This window comes from Ctenopharyngodon idella, chromosome 14 (genome assembly GCF_019924925.1).
Source record: "Ctenopharyngodon idella isolate HZGC_01 chromosome 14, HZGC01, whole genome shotgun sequence".
NCBI lineage: Eukaryota > Metazoa > Chordata > Actinopteri > Cypriniformes > Xenocyprididae > Ctenopharyngodon > Ctenopharyngodon idella.
In genome coordinates, this window is record NC_067233.1 from 15,367,782 (window position 1) to 15,383,884 (window position 16,103).

Genomic DNA, 16,103 nt, shown 5'->3' on the forward strand with positions numbered 1-16,103 from the left:
TCTTGGTTACGTGAACGTTAAAGGTGCAGTGTGTAAATTTTAGTGGCATCTAGCGGTGAGGTTGAGAATTGCAACCAATGGCTCATGCTGCATTCACGCCACCGTGTAATTACCATAATCTTGAGATGACAACACTTGACATTAAATTCGGAGCTGTTCACGTCCTCGGACTGGCAATTATGCATTTCTATGGCACCACTATCTAAATAAATCTACAGCGGTCAGGTGGTACAGCAGCCACGTGGTACACGTGGGAGCTTTCAGAAAACTCCCAGCTTACAAACTTTAATTACGAGCTCTATGAGAATGTGAATGCTTTTTACGAGCCAGAATCTCGTAGTTACTGTAATTATGATATGGCGTGAACGCACCTTCAGTCCACCGCTCACCCCTCCCTTTCGAAGCACACAGAGAAGCTACGGTGGCCGACACAGGACAAAGATGTCGTCGTCTGAGACAGCAGAGAGTAGTCAGTCAAGCAATGAGGTTTCTTCTTACTTCTAACAAAGAACGTCTCTGCTTCTAATAAACCCGACGACTACTACTGTTACTACTTCTTTTTCGTGCGTATTCAACATAGTGACGATGCAAACTGCCTCTAAAAACACCAACGAAGAAGAAGAACAACAACAACATAGTGACGAAACGTGCTCTGTAGAAGTTTGTCCGTTTAGGGCTGTTGTAGAAACATGCCGGCGCAAAATGGCGACTTAACATGTAAGGGGACCCGCAGCGTATGTAGATAGAAATGGCTCATTCTAAGGTAATAAAAACATAACGGTTCATTATGTAAGGTCTTTATACACCACTGAAAACATAGTTATGTATATTATATTGCATTTCTGTCAATAGATCCTCCTAAATATTACACACTGTACCTTTAAGGAAACATTTATTTTTTAATCATTCTTCAAACATTATAATAACATTACTTGTGAATGTTCTCTAAACATTCTAAAACAAGTAGTAACATGTAAAAATTTTAGACGAACGTCTGACTAAAACATTTCAGAAATAAACGCTCCATGAATTATGTATAAAGAACATTTTGAGAACATTATTAAAGACCAGATAACAAATGTTCCATTAATGTTTGTTAGCTAAAGTTCTGAGAATGTTCCCTGTTAGCTGGGCTACTGGATATATGAGGAAGCCTATTTTTAAAAGTGTGATTTTCAGACCTGGAAAAGTTATGTAGATTATTAAAATGGTATAATTACTTTTGCATTATCATAGAATATACATTGTTCTATTTTGATCAAATATATCATCAGTAAAAATATTTTTTAAATCCTTATCCTTAATCCTTATTCAGTAAATCACAAACAACTGGAAAAATCATGGGGCCTTTGAATATTGTTGTGGACACTGCGGGGCCTTGGAGTCAAAAAGGTTGAGAAGTACAAGTTTTATGTAAAACAAGGCCAATTTAAACAACTTACATTCCACAAAGGTTCAATTCCAGTTTCCAATATCACTGTGAGAGTAAAGAAACAAATATTGCAGAATTACACCTGCTGTGTAGTTTCAAATGCATGATAAATGGCAAAGAGTGATACGAATGAACTGGTGGAGATGAGACGTGAGAGGGGAGATGAGATTTTAGACCAAAGTAAAGAAACAAAACACACAGTGAGCGCTGGCATCTATCTGTTTGCAGAGCTGTCAGGAATGTTTGAAGTCAAACATTGGTGGATCACAATGATACGGGCCAGTGGTTAGTGATGGACCCTAAAAAACACAATTCACACAAAGCTTGGGAGAACTGTCAGCAGTTATCCAGGCGGAATGCTTCTGAAGATGGAAAGAGAATGCAAAAATGAAGCATGCTGTTGGTGTAATGACAGAAAATGACGATCACTAGATGATACATAATCAAGAGTGAAAGGTTAGGAAACAAATCAAACAAATACTAAAATATCTATGCAATTAGTTGAACAGGAATAAGATGCACATGCTTGTTAGAAAGGAAGATCAAGTCCATTTGCTCTCATCTGCAGCTCCCAGTACCTTTCTGTTGTTAAAAAACAAAGCGTCTTCCTCAGAGTCACCAGTCGGCATGGCGTGGGGGCGCAGAGGCCCGCGGGAATCGAGTCATAGTGTCATAGGTTGGGATGCTTGAGGCACAAAAGGAAAAACTGTCAGGGTCACAGTGTATTAACATCCACACGCACCCCTTAGGTGCCCACCAACATTTCTCCATCCATCTTTAACCCATCATTCTTATAGGAGAGCAGGACGGGGCTTTCAAAATGACACATACAGCAGTACTAATAATAATTAAAGGTGCTTTAAGTGATTTTTGTTTGGAATGCCACACATAAAATGTACTACCTGACAGAAAAAAACATGATTCCTGAAAAATCACATGTATCTGTGATAGTGCTTGGCTAAAAAAGAAAAGTCAATCAGAAACTCTGCCCATAATCAATCTGTATATGGGTCAATGATGTGACTGGTCATTTTTCTTAATAATAATAAAAAACAAAGATATGACATTGAAAGTATGTAAGGTAGTACAACTAGATCTTTTAGTGAATCCAAAAAGTTTTAATTATATTTTGCTATATATAAAGGTATTTTAAAGATTTTGAAGTGTCAAAAGGTCATTCGGTTTAACCGTCCAAAGGCCAATACAGCCACTTCATTTGTGATTAAAACATCTTAAAATGTATATATTTTTTATTCTGCTATGATTTTATAACATCATATATCAACATAGTGCAAAATGGTATTAAAATTATGTGTAGAAATCTTTGATTTGTTATGAGAAAGAATGTCCAGAAAAATGAATTTCATTGATGTCAATCAGAGTAACCAATATAAAGGGACCATTTTGGATCAAGTCATGCGGTCAGTATCATGTGACAGGATGTGCCATCATTGTGCCATCACAGGACCACATGTTCATGAAGCAAATTAACTAACTCTCTTAGCTATTTGAAAAATTCATGTCATTCGGTACAACCGCTATAAAACATGGAAAATGTTGTAATATTTTAAAAACTTGTACTACATATAAAATGTTTGATTGTCCTTTTGCTAGCTAGATAGATATCAGCCTGTTAGCATTGTTTGAAAATATCGTCATTCCGTATAACCAAAAGTGTCATTTGGTGAAACTGAAATTTTGGTTAAACCGAATGACTGTTTTGGTGACAAATTTTTGTCCATCTTGTAAAACACGACAAAAACAGTGTTAATTGATTATAAAAGCCACATAATCTCATTGTTAACACTTACTAAAACTTTAAAATTAATTATATCTCCATTATGGTTTTTTTACACTTTTAAAAACCTTATTCGTCAATGACCCATATACAGATTCTCTAACATTGGGTTTGCTGATGTCTTATTGGAGGGAGGAGCCTTGGAGAGAGAGTGTGTTTAAGCTGTAAGAATTGTGGTTATCACTTATAGCACCTTAAATAGTATTACTATTTTAATTTTCAATTCTGATCAAGCAATTCCTCACTTGAGAATATGAAAATAAATGAACTAAATTAATCAATGAATATACAAAACAAACTGAGGCCTAACAGTTAAACCTCTAGACTTCTTGCATTATTTGCATCATATTCAGTCTAAAGTTGTGACACATAATACATACGCCACTATTCAAAAGTTTGGGGTCAATACAATTTTTATTTGAAAGAATTTAATACTTTTATTCAGCAAGGACACATTAAATTGATCAAAAGTGACAATAAAGACATTTATGATGTTACAAAAAAATTCTATTTCAAATGCTGTTCTTTTGAACTTTATATTTATAAAAAAATATTTAAATATTAAGCAGCACAACTGTATGATTTCTGAAGGGTCATGTGACACTGAAGACTGGAGTAATGATGCTGAAAATTCAGCTTTGCCATCACAAGAATAAATTACATTTTAAAATATATTAAAAAAGCAAATAGTTATTTTAAATTGTAATAATATTTCACAATATTACTTATTTTTTTACAGCTTTTTTTAATCAAACACATATTGAGCACAAGAGACTTCTTTCAAAAACATTTAAAACATCTTACTGACCCCAAACATTTGAATGGTAGTGTATGTGTTCAAGCTCTGTGTCATTCTAGCCCACCGTCCTGACCTCTGTTACATGTTTTGTTGCTGAAACACATGCCATTAGTGATGAGTTAGAGAAAAAGACCATTCAAAGCCATAGCAGCCGAGTGAGAGAGTCACATGCAAGAAGACTGTGTGAATAAATGCACAAATTCAGCCAATCGATACATTCTGCAATATCTCATGCATGTGTTAATGTAAATTCAAATTTAATGCAAAACACAAATTCTACATTACTGCTACTGATTTAGCCAGCATGCAAACACTAGTGTAACAATGAGAAAAATTTAAAATCCAACTCCTAGGTGCATGTTTGTGCAATGGGCGACTTCAAACCGCGCATGCATCAGACCTCTGACACCTCACTATCACCTCATTCGATCTGTTCCCCAAATGCATGCAATTTATTAGCGTAACACACGCAGGGTGTACGGGAATGGTTCTGATTACCTTGCCATTACAGGGTTTTGGATACCTTCTAAATGTTCATTATAATAACCATTATTACCAATTTCCATACTGAAATAAAACATTACATAGATAAAATTCAAATAAAACATGATGTGACATGAGAGAAATGGCATGCGACTGACTATAAACAAGCTTCATTTTAAAACGTTTTTGAAAAATGTACACGCAAGGTTGTGCAGTAGAATATGAATCGGTATAAATTGCAATGGTGTCTTGTAAAATGTACAGCAATAGTTTTGAAGTGTGCTCTTAAGGTTTCTGTTTTAACAGCCCTTCATGTTAAACAAGGGAGCTTCAAAGATAACACACCAACACAAACAGCGCCCTTCACCGGAGAAGCATTCCAAGGCTTAGAGCTTAAACCAGCACCATTAAGCAGAAAGTTTTATGTACAAAACAGGAAAGGGATGTCATTTTAGCAGTAAAGTGGACAGCAAAATATAAGGGGGAAACAGCTTACGTTTTCATGGGAATTGTTTCAATGCTAAAAAGATACAAGACAAGCAAAAATGTTACAGAGATGCACTGTAGTGGGGTACAGAGACATCACGTGGATGTCAAAATGGACGTTTCTGGTCAAGACACTTGGTGACTTGTCAATCGCAATTATTTTTGACTGTAAACGTATGAATGCTCGAAAAATGCTAAAACAAACACTGTTTGTACAATATTTACAGGTAGTTCTCATAAAGTGCAAAGTGCTGGACAGAAAGACGAAGAATGAAGAAAGATGGAAATAGCAAGAATGGTTATCATAACGTGAAATGCCAAGTCCCTGAGACAGAGGAACTAGAAAGAACAGAGAAAAGAAACAGAAAAAGAGCACAGAGAGAGAGAGACAGAAAAATTTACTAACTACTCTGTGGCAAAAGAAGAGAAAAGAATGAGGCATTTGCACTTTCATATATTAATGCATATTATTTATTATACAACAGTTAGTGTCGCTCCTCTCATCTGACTGAACAATTGCACTTTGAGCTTTCGTTAGCAGAGAAAACCAATATACAAACGGTAATAATTTTGTTTATAGAACTGTAATCAGTGGGGTACTAAATAGCAATCACAAACTTGGTACATTTGGGATACTTACTCATCATAGACATCCTCTGTGTCCATTCTGCGGTAGAACTTGGCAAGCTTGACGGACAAGATAATGCTAGGGAGCAGAAACAGCGTGGAGCAGCCCAGTCCAAACCAGAACGTGTTCTGCAACAAATAAACACAAGATTACTTAAAGCCACCCAAAAACTCTCTTTAAAGCTGCAAGATGTAATACTTTCTGTCCGCTAGAGGTCGCTAAAGGCCTATTCAAAACAAAGGCGTAGCTTGATGACGCCAAGTTTGAGCGCGGAATCTTGGGACATTTGGTCTTCACCTCACAGCCGGTGGAAAACAATTGGGATAGGACTCGGGAAGAAATCATGTTCATGGATGCGATTATTAACGTTACTGTAGTATGAAGCAGAGCAGGACCGAGTGTTGTGGGAGCTGAACGAGGCCGCTCGAGCGATTGCGCAACACACGCCTCGCGAGCAGCGGAACTTTTATTATGCCACAGTCGCCGGCGCCACTTCCGCTTTTCCGGTCATGCGTATGAGGTAACACAGCTCTGTTTATCATATTAGAGGGTTAGTTCACCCAAAAATGACAATTCTGTCATTAATTACTCACCCTCGTACCGTTTTACACCTGTAAGACCTTCGTTGATTTTCGGAACACAAATGAAGATATTTTTGTTCAAATCCGATGGCTCAGTGAGGCCTCCATAGGGAGCAATGACATTTCCTAGTGATGGCGAAATTAAGCTTTGCGAAGCACCGAGGCTTTCCCCTCAAGTGTATCGTAAAAAGGTTCATTACTCGAAGCTTTTCAACACGGTGCACACTAACGACATCTTGTGGTCAAAAGGTGGAAAAACCTGCCTTTGCGTCCCAGACGACCCAGCTATTTGTGGACTGTTTCATTTAATAAATCAGTTTGTGCTATGAAAAGCGTATAAAACAAATGTAAATTTATTATTATACATAGTCTTTCACGTGTCATTTTACGTACACAATTTTAATAAATGATTCTGAATAATTTTTGGGGGAATATTCAAAATAAATGATTGTCAAAATAAAAGATTGTCATAGAATGAAGTATGAACTGGGAAAAAAAAAAAAAAAAAAACTGAACATGCACAAAACTACACATGTAAATATTTATTCGTATTGTTAAATTCTTTTTCTAAAAAGCAAATGACACTTCACATCTGCGCAAGGGTTCACGTTATGTGAATCAGAATACGAAGCAGTCACGTGGTTGTGTGCGAAAACGAAGCTTCGGACGTCACCGATCACGTGGTTATGGCAAAACGAATCAAGCTCCGATACAGAGCTTCACTGTGAGATGTTTTTGATACAAGCTTCGAAGACTTGGTGTCAAACGTCACATCACTAACATTTCCTCTCTCAAGATCCATAAAGGTACTAAAAACGTATTTAAATCAGTTCATGTGAGTACAGTGGTTCAATATTAATATTATAAAGCGACGAGAATATTTTTGGTGCGCCAAAAAAAACAAAATAACGAATTATTTAGTGATGGCAGATTTCAAAACACTGCTTCAGGAAGATTCGGAGCGTAATGAATCAGCGTGTCGAATCATGATTCGGATCGCGTGTCAAACCGCCAAACAGCTGAAATCACGTGACTTTGGCGCTCCGAGCTGTGGATTCATTACGCTCCGAATCTTCCTGAAGCAGTTTTGAAATCGGCCATCATTAAATAATTCGTTATTTTGTTTTTTTTTTGGCGCACCAAAATATTAAATATTCTCGTCGCTTTATAATATTAATATTGAACCACTGTACTCACATGAACTGATTTAAATATGTTTTTAGTACCTTTATGGATCTTGAGAGAGGAAATGTCATTGCTCCCTATGTAGGCCTCACGGAGCCATCGGATTTAAACAAAAATATCTCAATTTGCATTCCGAAGATTAACGAAGGTCTTACGGGTGTAAAACGGCATGAGCGTGAGTAATCAATGACAGAATTTTCATTTTTGGGTGAACTAACCCTTTAACTACATTTGAGAGTGTTGAAAATGTAATAACGTTACTCTGTACGTTCGCTCGGTGGCTGCTGTGAGACACTTGTTGCACACTGCAGTAAGATAGATCGATTTTAGAATATCATATTAAATGCTGGATGGCTTGTGTTGATAAATGGCATGCAATTAATTTTAAAACGTATGATGGAGAAAAAGCTGTATTACTGTTACTAAAAATAAAGCTGCATTTAATTATGCTATGTTAGCCACTTGATAAAAGTGTTTTTCTCTGAGGCATGGTAAAAGCATGGTACTCGCAAAAAATCAATTAGATTTAAACAATAAGACTAAACGTGTTGAGCTATATAACAATAATTAGTTTTCTGTCTATAAATATATCAAAACAGTTGTTCCCTTGTCTATTAAAACATGTAATATATTAAAGCATCTTTGGTGTTTCCATGGTTTCTACAAAATAAAACCGGAAACCGAGGGTAACGCGGGTATGACGCAATTGACAGGCGACTCCTCACACGTTCCGGAACATTGGTTAAAATTGCTATTTTCTCACGATTTACAAATAGTTGCAAACATTTGGGATATTGTAAGTACTCAAGTGAACAAATATATAACACTGATCTAGTGGTTTTTGGATATTTTACTGCAAAATTCTTACATGTTGCACCTTTAAACATAAATGACATGTTTGATCAATATGCGCTTATTTGTTCTGAAAAGTAGATTTGTCAAAGCACAGAAAGTGGATTTCCAGCACGGGAAGTTTTCTATATAAAGGGACATTCATATTCCATCAGAGTGGGCGATCTGATGCAATGTGTCCAGCCATACAACAAAATTTTGATAAAAGTTTAACTTTATACAAATAAGTAGTCAAATGGATGCATTGACTAACAATACGAGTAAAAATTAAATAAAAAACACCCTACTGGCCACTAGCCATCATGTCTGAGGTTAAACACTTTTATGTTCTTCCTGCTGCATACTGGGGTCAATCTCTGGGCGTCTGTGGAAAGAGTAGCTGGCTGCTAATTACTATAGGTAGTTAGTGGCCTGAATACTTTCTGCCCTTACTAGTTATGTTGTACAAACTTGTGTGTGTCTGTGTACCTACTTAACCATATTTTGGGGACAAATTTGTAAATAGTTTTTTTTTTTTTTTTTTTCTCCAATGCAGTTTTAATTCAGTAAATTTTCTGTTATGGTTAGGGTGTGTTTTAGGGTTAGGTTGTAGTATTTATCAATTGAAGTATATAAAAACTATTTAAGTCTATTGAATGTCTCCATTTAGCTAAGAAAACGTATGTAAAAATATATACTTCTATTATAGGGCAGGAAATTACTGGATGTTCTGTCCTATTAAAAAAAAAATATATAAAAAAATAAACTAAATAAATAAATAAAATTAATCCAAAGGATCTTTTAGGTTAAACTGATCCTAATCATAAAACGTAACGTGCAGTGGCGTACAGAACCCACCGGGGCCCCATTTGTACATGGAGTCTTGTGATGGGGTCAAACACCCTCACCCCTTCTAAATCCCACACACTCGCCATTAATTTCAGATAAAACCTGCCATCTCCTTCCTTCCTCATGGTTACCCGCGGGACTTTGACCACACACATGGAAAAGCCCAATGGTGCAGCACAACCCACCCTGACTGTGTGTTCGACACACTTGACTGCTAGCGGCAACACTATCAACCCTCCATCTCTTACACCAAAACCTACATCAACCACAAACTTTTTTTAATTCCTAAATTTCTGTAGGTTGCCTTTGAAATACATTACTGTTCAAAAGTTAAGATTTTTTAAATGCTTTTGAAAGAAGTCTTTTATGCTCACCAAGTCTGCATTTATTTAATCAAAATACAGAAAAAAAAGAGTAATTTTGTGAAATATTATTACAACTTAAAATAACTGGTTTCTATTTTAATATATTTTAAAATTTAATATATTCCTGTAATGGCAAAGCTGAATTTTCAGCATCATTACTCCAGCCTTCAGTGTCACATGATCCTTCAGAAACCATTCTAATATGTTGATTTGGTGATCAAGAAACATTTGTTATTATTATCAATGTTGAAAACAGTTGTGCTGCTTAATAGTAATCTATCATCTATCAAATTGTTTAAGTATGGTTACTAGCTGTAGCTGCACTTAATTATTTGTTTAATTAAAAATCTCACCATTGAATCCAGTAGGAAACTGCAGCCCAGGATCTCGGCGGTGTCCACAATGTTGCTGAATGGTTTACAGGTAGCGACCTCCAAGGCCAGCTACAATAAGGCAGCAAAACAAAGGGGTTTTAACCCTACAATAATGCAGAATAACTAACCGATCGCCACCACTCTAACATTAATACAACTTCAGGTACATAATACAGTTAAAATACTCACAGACGTTCTGATCCAGTCCATATACTGCTTGAAATAGCCAATGATAGTCTGCTTGTATTTTTCGGTTTCCTGTTTATGGATATATTAACCATCAGTACAATACAACCATACATACACCAATCATTCATACATGTTTTTCTCCCGCTCACATTACCTGATTTATCACAAATGATGCATTGTGGGAAATTAGGAACTGGGCGGCATCAACGGCTTCTAGTACATCTCTAACTCGGAGCTAAAAACCAACACATTTACAGATAATCAGAAAGCATGTTCTGAAATGCATCTGTGATATTTTTAAACTGGTGGAAGTTTTAAAATGAGCAACTTACAGGCAGGTCTGAGGATGTCCTCTCCAGAAGTCTGATGCTCTGATTAAGTGTGCTCTTTAATAAGGAAGAGAATAGACATACAGAAAACATCAATCATGTCCAAATTATGTAATCTAGAATGGTGAAAAAGTACTATAAATGACCATTATGGAAACAAACTGACAGTTCAAGGGAACGAGCAGGGTGATAAAAGGGCCATGCAACCTGGCAGTTGCATTACATGCATTTCATGCACATTATATCACAATAAATAAGAAATGTGACACAGAACGGTTAGACTATATGATATATTTGGGATACAGTGGAAAGGTCATCAATTGATGAGCTTTATATTTCACATAAGATCACATCTAACCAGTAAAACATCTAATATGGACTAGAAAATAAAGTCAGAGTCCTGCATTTCAACATTGGTGCATTAAATGATGTGAATTGTGCTTTATTGCATACCAACATTGTTATTTACAGGTGAAGAGTGAATTTTTTCGATGTTAAAATCTTTCTCTTAACTCATTCATTTGTGGGTTGATTTCTTGGAAATGTGTAAAAACTGTGACAGTGTTCTGTTTTTTTCTTAAGCAAAGCAACAATGATTTAACCAGTGGTCTGCAGACAACAGTAAGGGTTGTTTGAGCATTTTCTGCAATTCTGTTTGATGCCACTAGAGGGACAGAAATTCCACACTTCACCCCTTTGACCAGTTTATGATTCAGTAAATTTTCAAAAACATTTGCAATATTGTTACATACCACATTTGCAAATAAAAAAAAATCAATAGGACAAAGACAGGATGAAGTTACTCTAAAAAGATGCTTGTTTTTTCATGCCATCACAGAAAAAACAAAGATACAAAAAGGAGGTTGTAAACAACTTGTAGGTTATGCAGCGATTACTGGTAGATACAGGCTTACCCTTGCTTTCACATATTTCTTGGAAGCCATAAATCAAGTTGAATGTGTTAAAGAAAATTGAAAGAGATCGTTGAAAATCAGAGAGGTACGAACAGCAATATGAACATTATTCAGATATTTTTCATTTGCAATCAATCCCACTTACAGAATGGAACGGATTCAACAGAACCATTCATGAATAAGGAGGTAATGAATCAAACGAGCATCTCTGAGACAGGAATAGATTACCATGGACTGCTCCAGCGGGATGACTTGTTGGATGTGGATCTGCCTTATAGTATTAGCGTGTCCCTTTAATGAAGTCTGCAAGGTCCCTTTAGACTGCAAAAAAAAGAAACAGTTATTAGCCCTAGAAACATAGGTACTAACCATGAGAATGAATTTCATTTAATACCTAAAAAATATGGAATAATTTTTTAACCCAAAAATAAATCTCACCAGCTGATCAGCTTGAGCATCAAGTTGATTGGCGAAATCAACTAGATTAATGCGAGTCACTCCTTTATTAACCTGGAAGATAAAAGGAAACATATGAGAAGCCACAGGACACAGTTTCTCACTAATCTTGGACTGTACAAAGTCTGTGGAGCAAACGTTTCAATCAAAACGTGTATGTGCGTTTATGTATGTTATGTACCTCCTCCAAATAGGCAGCAAAGTCAATCTCATTAATGCCAGTTTCAGTAAAGCTGATGAGATTCTGTTTGCCTTCAGACTCCAGAAGAATGATGCCACGCAGGTCCACCTTCATCCCTTCAAACTTCTTCGACACATCCTTGGAGTACTGCAGAAAGAAAAGAGGCTCTGTATACGATTCCAACATGAGTCTAGGAAATCTGTAAGGATTGTCATGAAGATATATTCTAGAACAAACAGTTTAAACAGTGGGACCACAAAGTCGGAGACCACTACTAAATTATACTGGTAACACTTTGCAATAAGGTTCTATTTGTTAACATTAGTTATTAACTGCATTAGTTTACTGCATGAACTAACAATGAAAAATTCTTTTAAACCATTTATTAATCTAAGTTGATATTGATTTCAGCATTTAGGAATACATTAAAATCAAAAGTTGTATCAGTTAATATTATGTAATGGACCTGAGCTAACATGAACTAACAATGAACAATTGCATTTTATTTAACATTAACAAAGATTAATAAATACTGTAACAAATTAATTGATCATTGTTAGTTAATGGTAGTTAATGCATTAACCTTATTGTAATGTTACCATAATAATAATAATAATAATACAATAAAATATATATTTTTATTAATTTATGTATTTACGTTATTATTATAATGCACTATTGATTTGCTTCAAGCAAAAACATCTGTCCGTCTGTATAATGCAGTTCACAAGATTTTCTTTATTTTATAAAAGTCTAAAATGTTCCATTAAATGTGGTCTCAAATTTTTGGATTCTATGTGACAATAGATCAAGAATGTTGGGTTGAAGGATTTTAACTAAAAAAACAAACATCATCTGCTGAAATGAAGGAATTTATAGATGCTGTATATAAATGTTTAAAATGGTTATGCATGAAATGTTTTGAGATATTCTGCCAGTTGCAGAGAACAGAGAGAAAAACAACTAACACTGGATTGGAAAAAATTCCTGTTCTTTTTTGACTAACCACACCACATCAGAGTTCTAGTAAAATTGCATTTCACAAGAATTATACCTCAAGTTGGTGTAAAATCAGCAGAAAAAGAAAAACAAGTATCATCTGCTTCAGAGAAAAAAAATAAGACTGACTCAAAAATGACTCATAAAGCAATGATGCACGATTAATAAAATCTAATATCTGCTTTCTTTAAATAGAATAATGAGCAAGCAAGAAGATAATGTTTACAGAAGTGGCTACAAGTTATCCTTCTAAAACATTATCTATGCAAGAACTCGCAGTCAACTTAAAGGGTTAGTTCACCCCAAAAATAAAAATTCTGTCATTTATTACTTACCCTCATGTCATTCCACACCCATAAGACCTTCGTTCATCTTAAGGAACACAAATTCGTGTCCCAGTCAGAAAAGATATTTTTGATGAAATCCGAGAGGTAACTGACTTGTCCATAGACAGCAATATAATCAACACTTTCAAGGTCCAGAAAGGTAGTAAAGACATTGTTAAAACAGTCGAAGTGACTGCAATTTTATGAAGCAACGAGAATACTTTTTGTGCACAAAAACAAAACAAAAATAATGACTTTATTCAGCAATCTCTTCTCTTCCCTGTCATCATCGTTATGCAGTTGACGCAGTAAGCACAGTGAAGGCTTCCGTGTTTATGTCCGAATGCCGGCTCAGTATTGGCCGACGCTGTTCACGTGAGCAGCACGATGCATGCGTGTGATGCTGAAGCAGGAGCCGGCCAATAATGAGTCGGCGTTCTGACGTAGAACCTGGAAATTCTGAACATAAACAACGTAGGAGAATGACACAGAAGAGAAGATATTGTTGAATAAAGTCGTTTTTGCCCACAAAAATTATTCTCGTAGTTCATAACATTAAGGTGGGATTCTATGGGGGATAAAAAAAAAAATCCAAGAGGAATCCTTTTGGAATCCTCTTGGATTTCATCAAAAATATCTTAATTTGTTTTCCGAAGATGAACGAAGGTCTTTCGGATGTGGAATGACATGAGGGTGAGTAATTAATGACAGAATTTTCATTTTTGGGTGAACTAACCCAAAAAAAATTGTCTGAACAACCAAATTTGTTAGATAGTTACCAGTTCAAAACACTTAGCACTCAAAATGAATTAGGAAGTTTGCATCTTGCTCAACATTTTTAATATACCCTCTTCATAATGCCATCTGGTGTAAATAGTAACATCACTAATCTCAGAGTGAGACTTTGAATGTTGGTGTAAAATTAGTTTAGTGATTTGTGTGTAGACATAAGCTAAGCCTTTGATCCACTCACAACACTGTTGTTAAAGAAGGATGAGATGTTGAAGATCTTATCCAGATGAAGAGCTGAATAAATTCCTCTGTTGTCCTTACAATTACTGAGAAAAAAAGAGAGAAAAAGGAAAAGCATTCAAACCTTACTCTATTTTATTATGATCAGACTTTCCTTTCAGATCTCTTCTCTGCTGCCATCTGCTGGACTATGAACAAAGACAACTCTATTGCAAAATGGCTCAGAAAAGTTAGCTCTGAGAAATCAATGTCAAGCATCATTTGTTTGCATATACCATTTGATTTAATATTTACTTTTTAATGCACTAAAAGATAGAATCTTTTATTGCATTTTTTAGTGCATCACCTGTAGATAGAATATGCAGTAAGGTCCATCTCAGGGTCATTGTACAGGTATCCTGGTATGAAGTTTCTCCAAGCAGAGTTGACCAGGTTGGGCGTATCTAACACCTACACACAACATGATCACACTAAATGAGACAGGCAGATTTTTTCCTTGTATTTATTATTTTGACATTTGGCATATACAGGGGGTCCAAATGTCTGAGACCACTAGTGAAAATGTTTTTGTATCCTAGAAATAATGCAAAATCTCAAGTAATCCTTAATAACTTTGCATCATAACTTAAATATTTTAAAATCCCAAAATGTTCTTTTTTATTATTTCCTGGTTTTAAATGAAAACAGATTTTCACTGTGGTCTCACACCTTCATCATGTATCAACTGTACTGCAAGATGCTGTGTCATTTTTCTCACCTTGAACAGCTGTCGGGTTTGGAAGGGTTCACACACAAGCTTCTCTAGATTCCCCCCCACCAAGAACAGAGCTGTTATCACTCCCATGAGCACCCAAGAGAACATGAAGCTGAAGCCCACACCACTGAGAGACACAGGAAGAGTGTGTGAATGAGTGCAGACAAAGCTGTTTTATATCATCCATTTGATGGCTTTAAAGACTGATATTACGCTCAAACTCACGCCATGAGCAGGTTGCCTCCTGTGTTAGAGACACAACCGCGTGTGGTTGGAGAAGCATGCCTGTCGTATCCCAGAATACCACACAGCAAACCCAGAAAATTGAAGGCGAGGATAAGCACAACCATACAGCACAGGGTAATACAACAGATCCACCTGAAGGCAAAAACAACATCAAGGTCACAAGGAAGACTTTTCGCCTCGAAAACAAAGACGAGAGAGTTTGCGACTAGTTTTTGTCTAGTCGAGTCCTCGGAAGTACCTGTAGAAATCCATCTGATCGATCTGGGGGTAGATGTCCTCGATCTGTGAGTGTGTGTGAGTAATCATTTTGGTGAAGTTGGTCAGAGAGCTGTGAACCGGGAAGAGTCTGGTGAAAGTGGTGATGTTAGACCCAATGTCCTCCAGCAGAACCTTCACCCCTACAGGAGAACAAACAGACACAACAGCATATTTAGTGATTTCATTATTTTTATTTGTCAAGTGATTTTTCATAATCTATGCTATTTTCAGAAAATTATGTTTTATTGTCTGTGCCTGGGTGAGCAAAATAAAGGTCACGGCAGCAAGAAACAAAGCTTTGTAAGATGTTTAGCTGGTGAAGCCCATCGTCCTCAGGCTTTACAATGAATGAACATATGCTAAATATTATCTAGGTACATATTATTTGTAATACAAGTCATGTGTTATTTAAATCAATTAAATTATTTTTTCCACTGTTAGTAATGTTTAAATGGTGCCAACATTAGTACAATTTTCTACAGTGTTTATTAAACTACTATTGTAGATTTAAAGGGTTAATTCACCCAAAAATGAAAATAATGTCATTTATTACTCACCCTCATGTCGTTCTGCACGCCTAAGACCTTCGTTCATCTTTGGAACACAAATTAAGATATTTTTGATAAAATCTGATGGCTTAGCGAGGCCTGCATAGACAGCAATGGTAC

The 16,103-nt window shown here is 36.0% G+C and overlaps 1 protein-coding gene across 13 annotated transcripts in view; it reads right to left on the reverse strand.

Moving 5' to 3' along the window:
- The window catches only part of prom1a (prominin 1a), a 78,571-nt gene that overhangs the window by 1,932 nt on the left and 60,536 nt on the right, over positions 1-16,103 (reverse strand). For 2 of the 13 annotated variants that reach the window (XM_051860333.1, XM_051860336.1), the window contains 18 exons: positions 15,416-15,575; positions 15,157-15,309; positions 14,935-15,058; positions 14,524-14,627; positions 14,179-14,263; positions 11,881-12,027; positions 11,682-11,753; positions 11,472-11,564; positions 11,244-11,261; positions 10,333-10,386; positions 10,155-10,235; positions 10,001-10,069; positions 9,791-9,880; positions 5,639-5,754; positions 5,009-5,032; positions 4,528-4,596; positions 2,011-2,117; positions 1,443-1,477 (listed from right to left, as the gene is read on the reverse strand). In XM_051860333.1, the coding sequence (XP_051716293.1) occupies positions 2,048-2,117; positions 4,528-4,596; positions 5,009-5,032; positions 5,639-5,754; positions 9,791-9,880; positions 10,001-10,069; positions 10,155-10,235; positions 10,333-10,386; positions 11,244-11,261; positions 11,472-11,564; positions 11,682-11,753; positions 11,881-12,027; positions 14,179-14,263; positions 14,524-14,627; positions 14,935-15,058; positions 15,157-15,309; positions 15,416-15,575 (1,529 nt within the window). In that variant the 3' untranslated portion in view covers positions 1,443-1,477; positions 2,011-2,047. The other 11 variants (XM_051860335.1, XM_051860337.1, XM_051860338.1 and 8 more) reach the window with 9 other exon arrangements.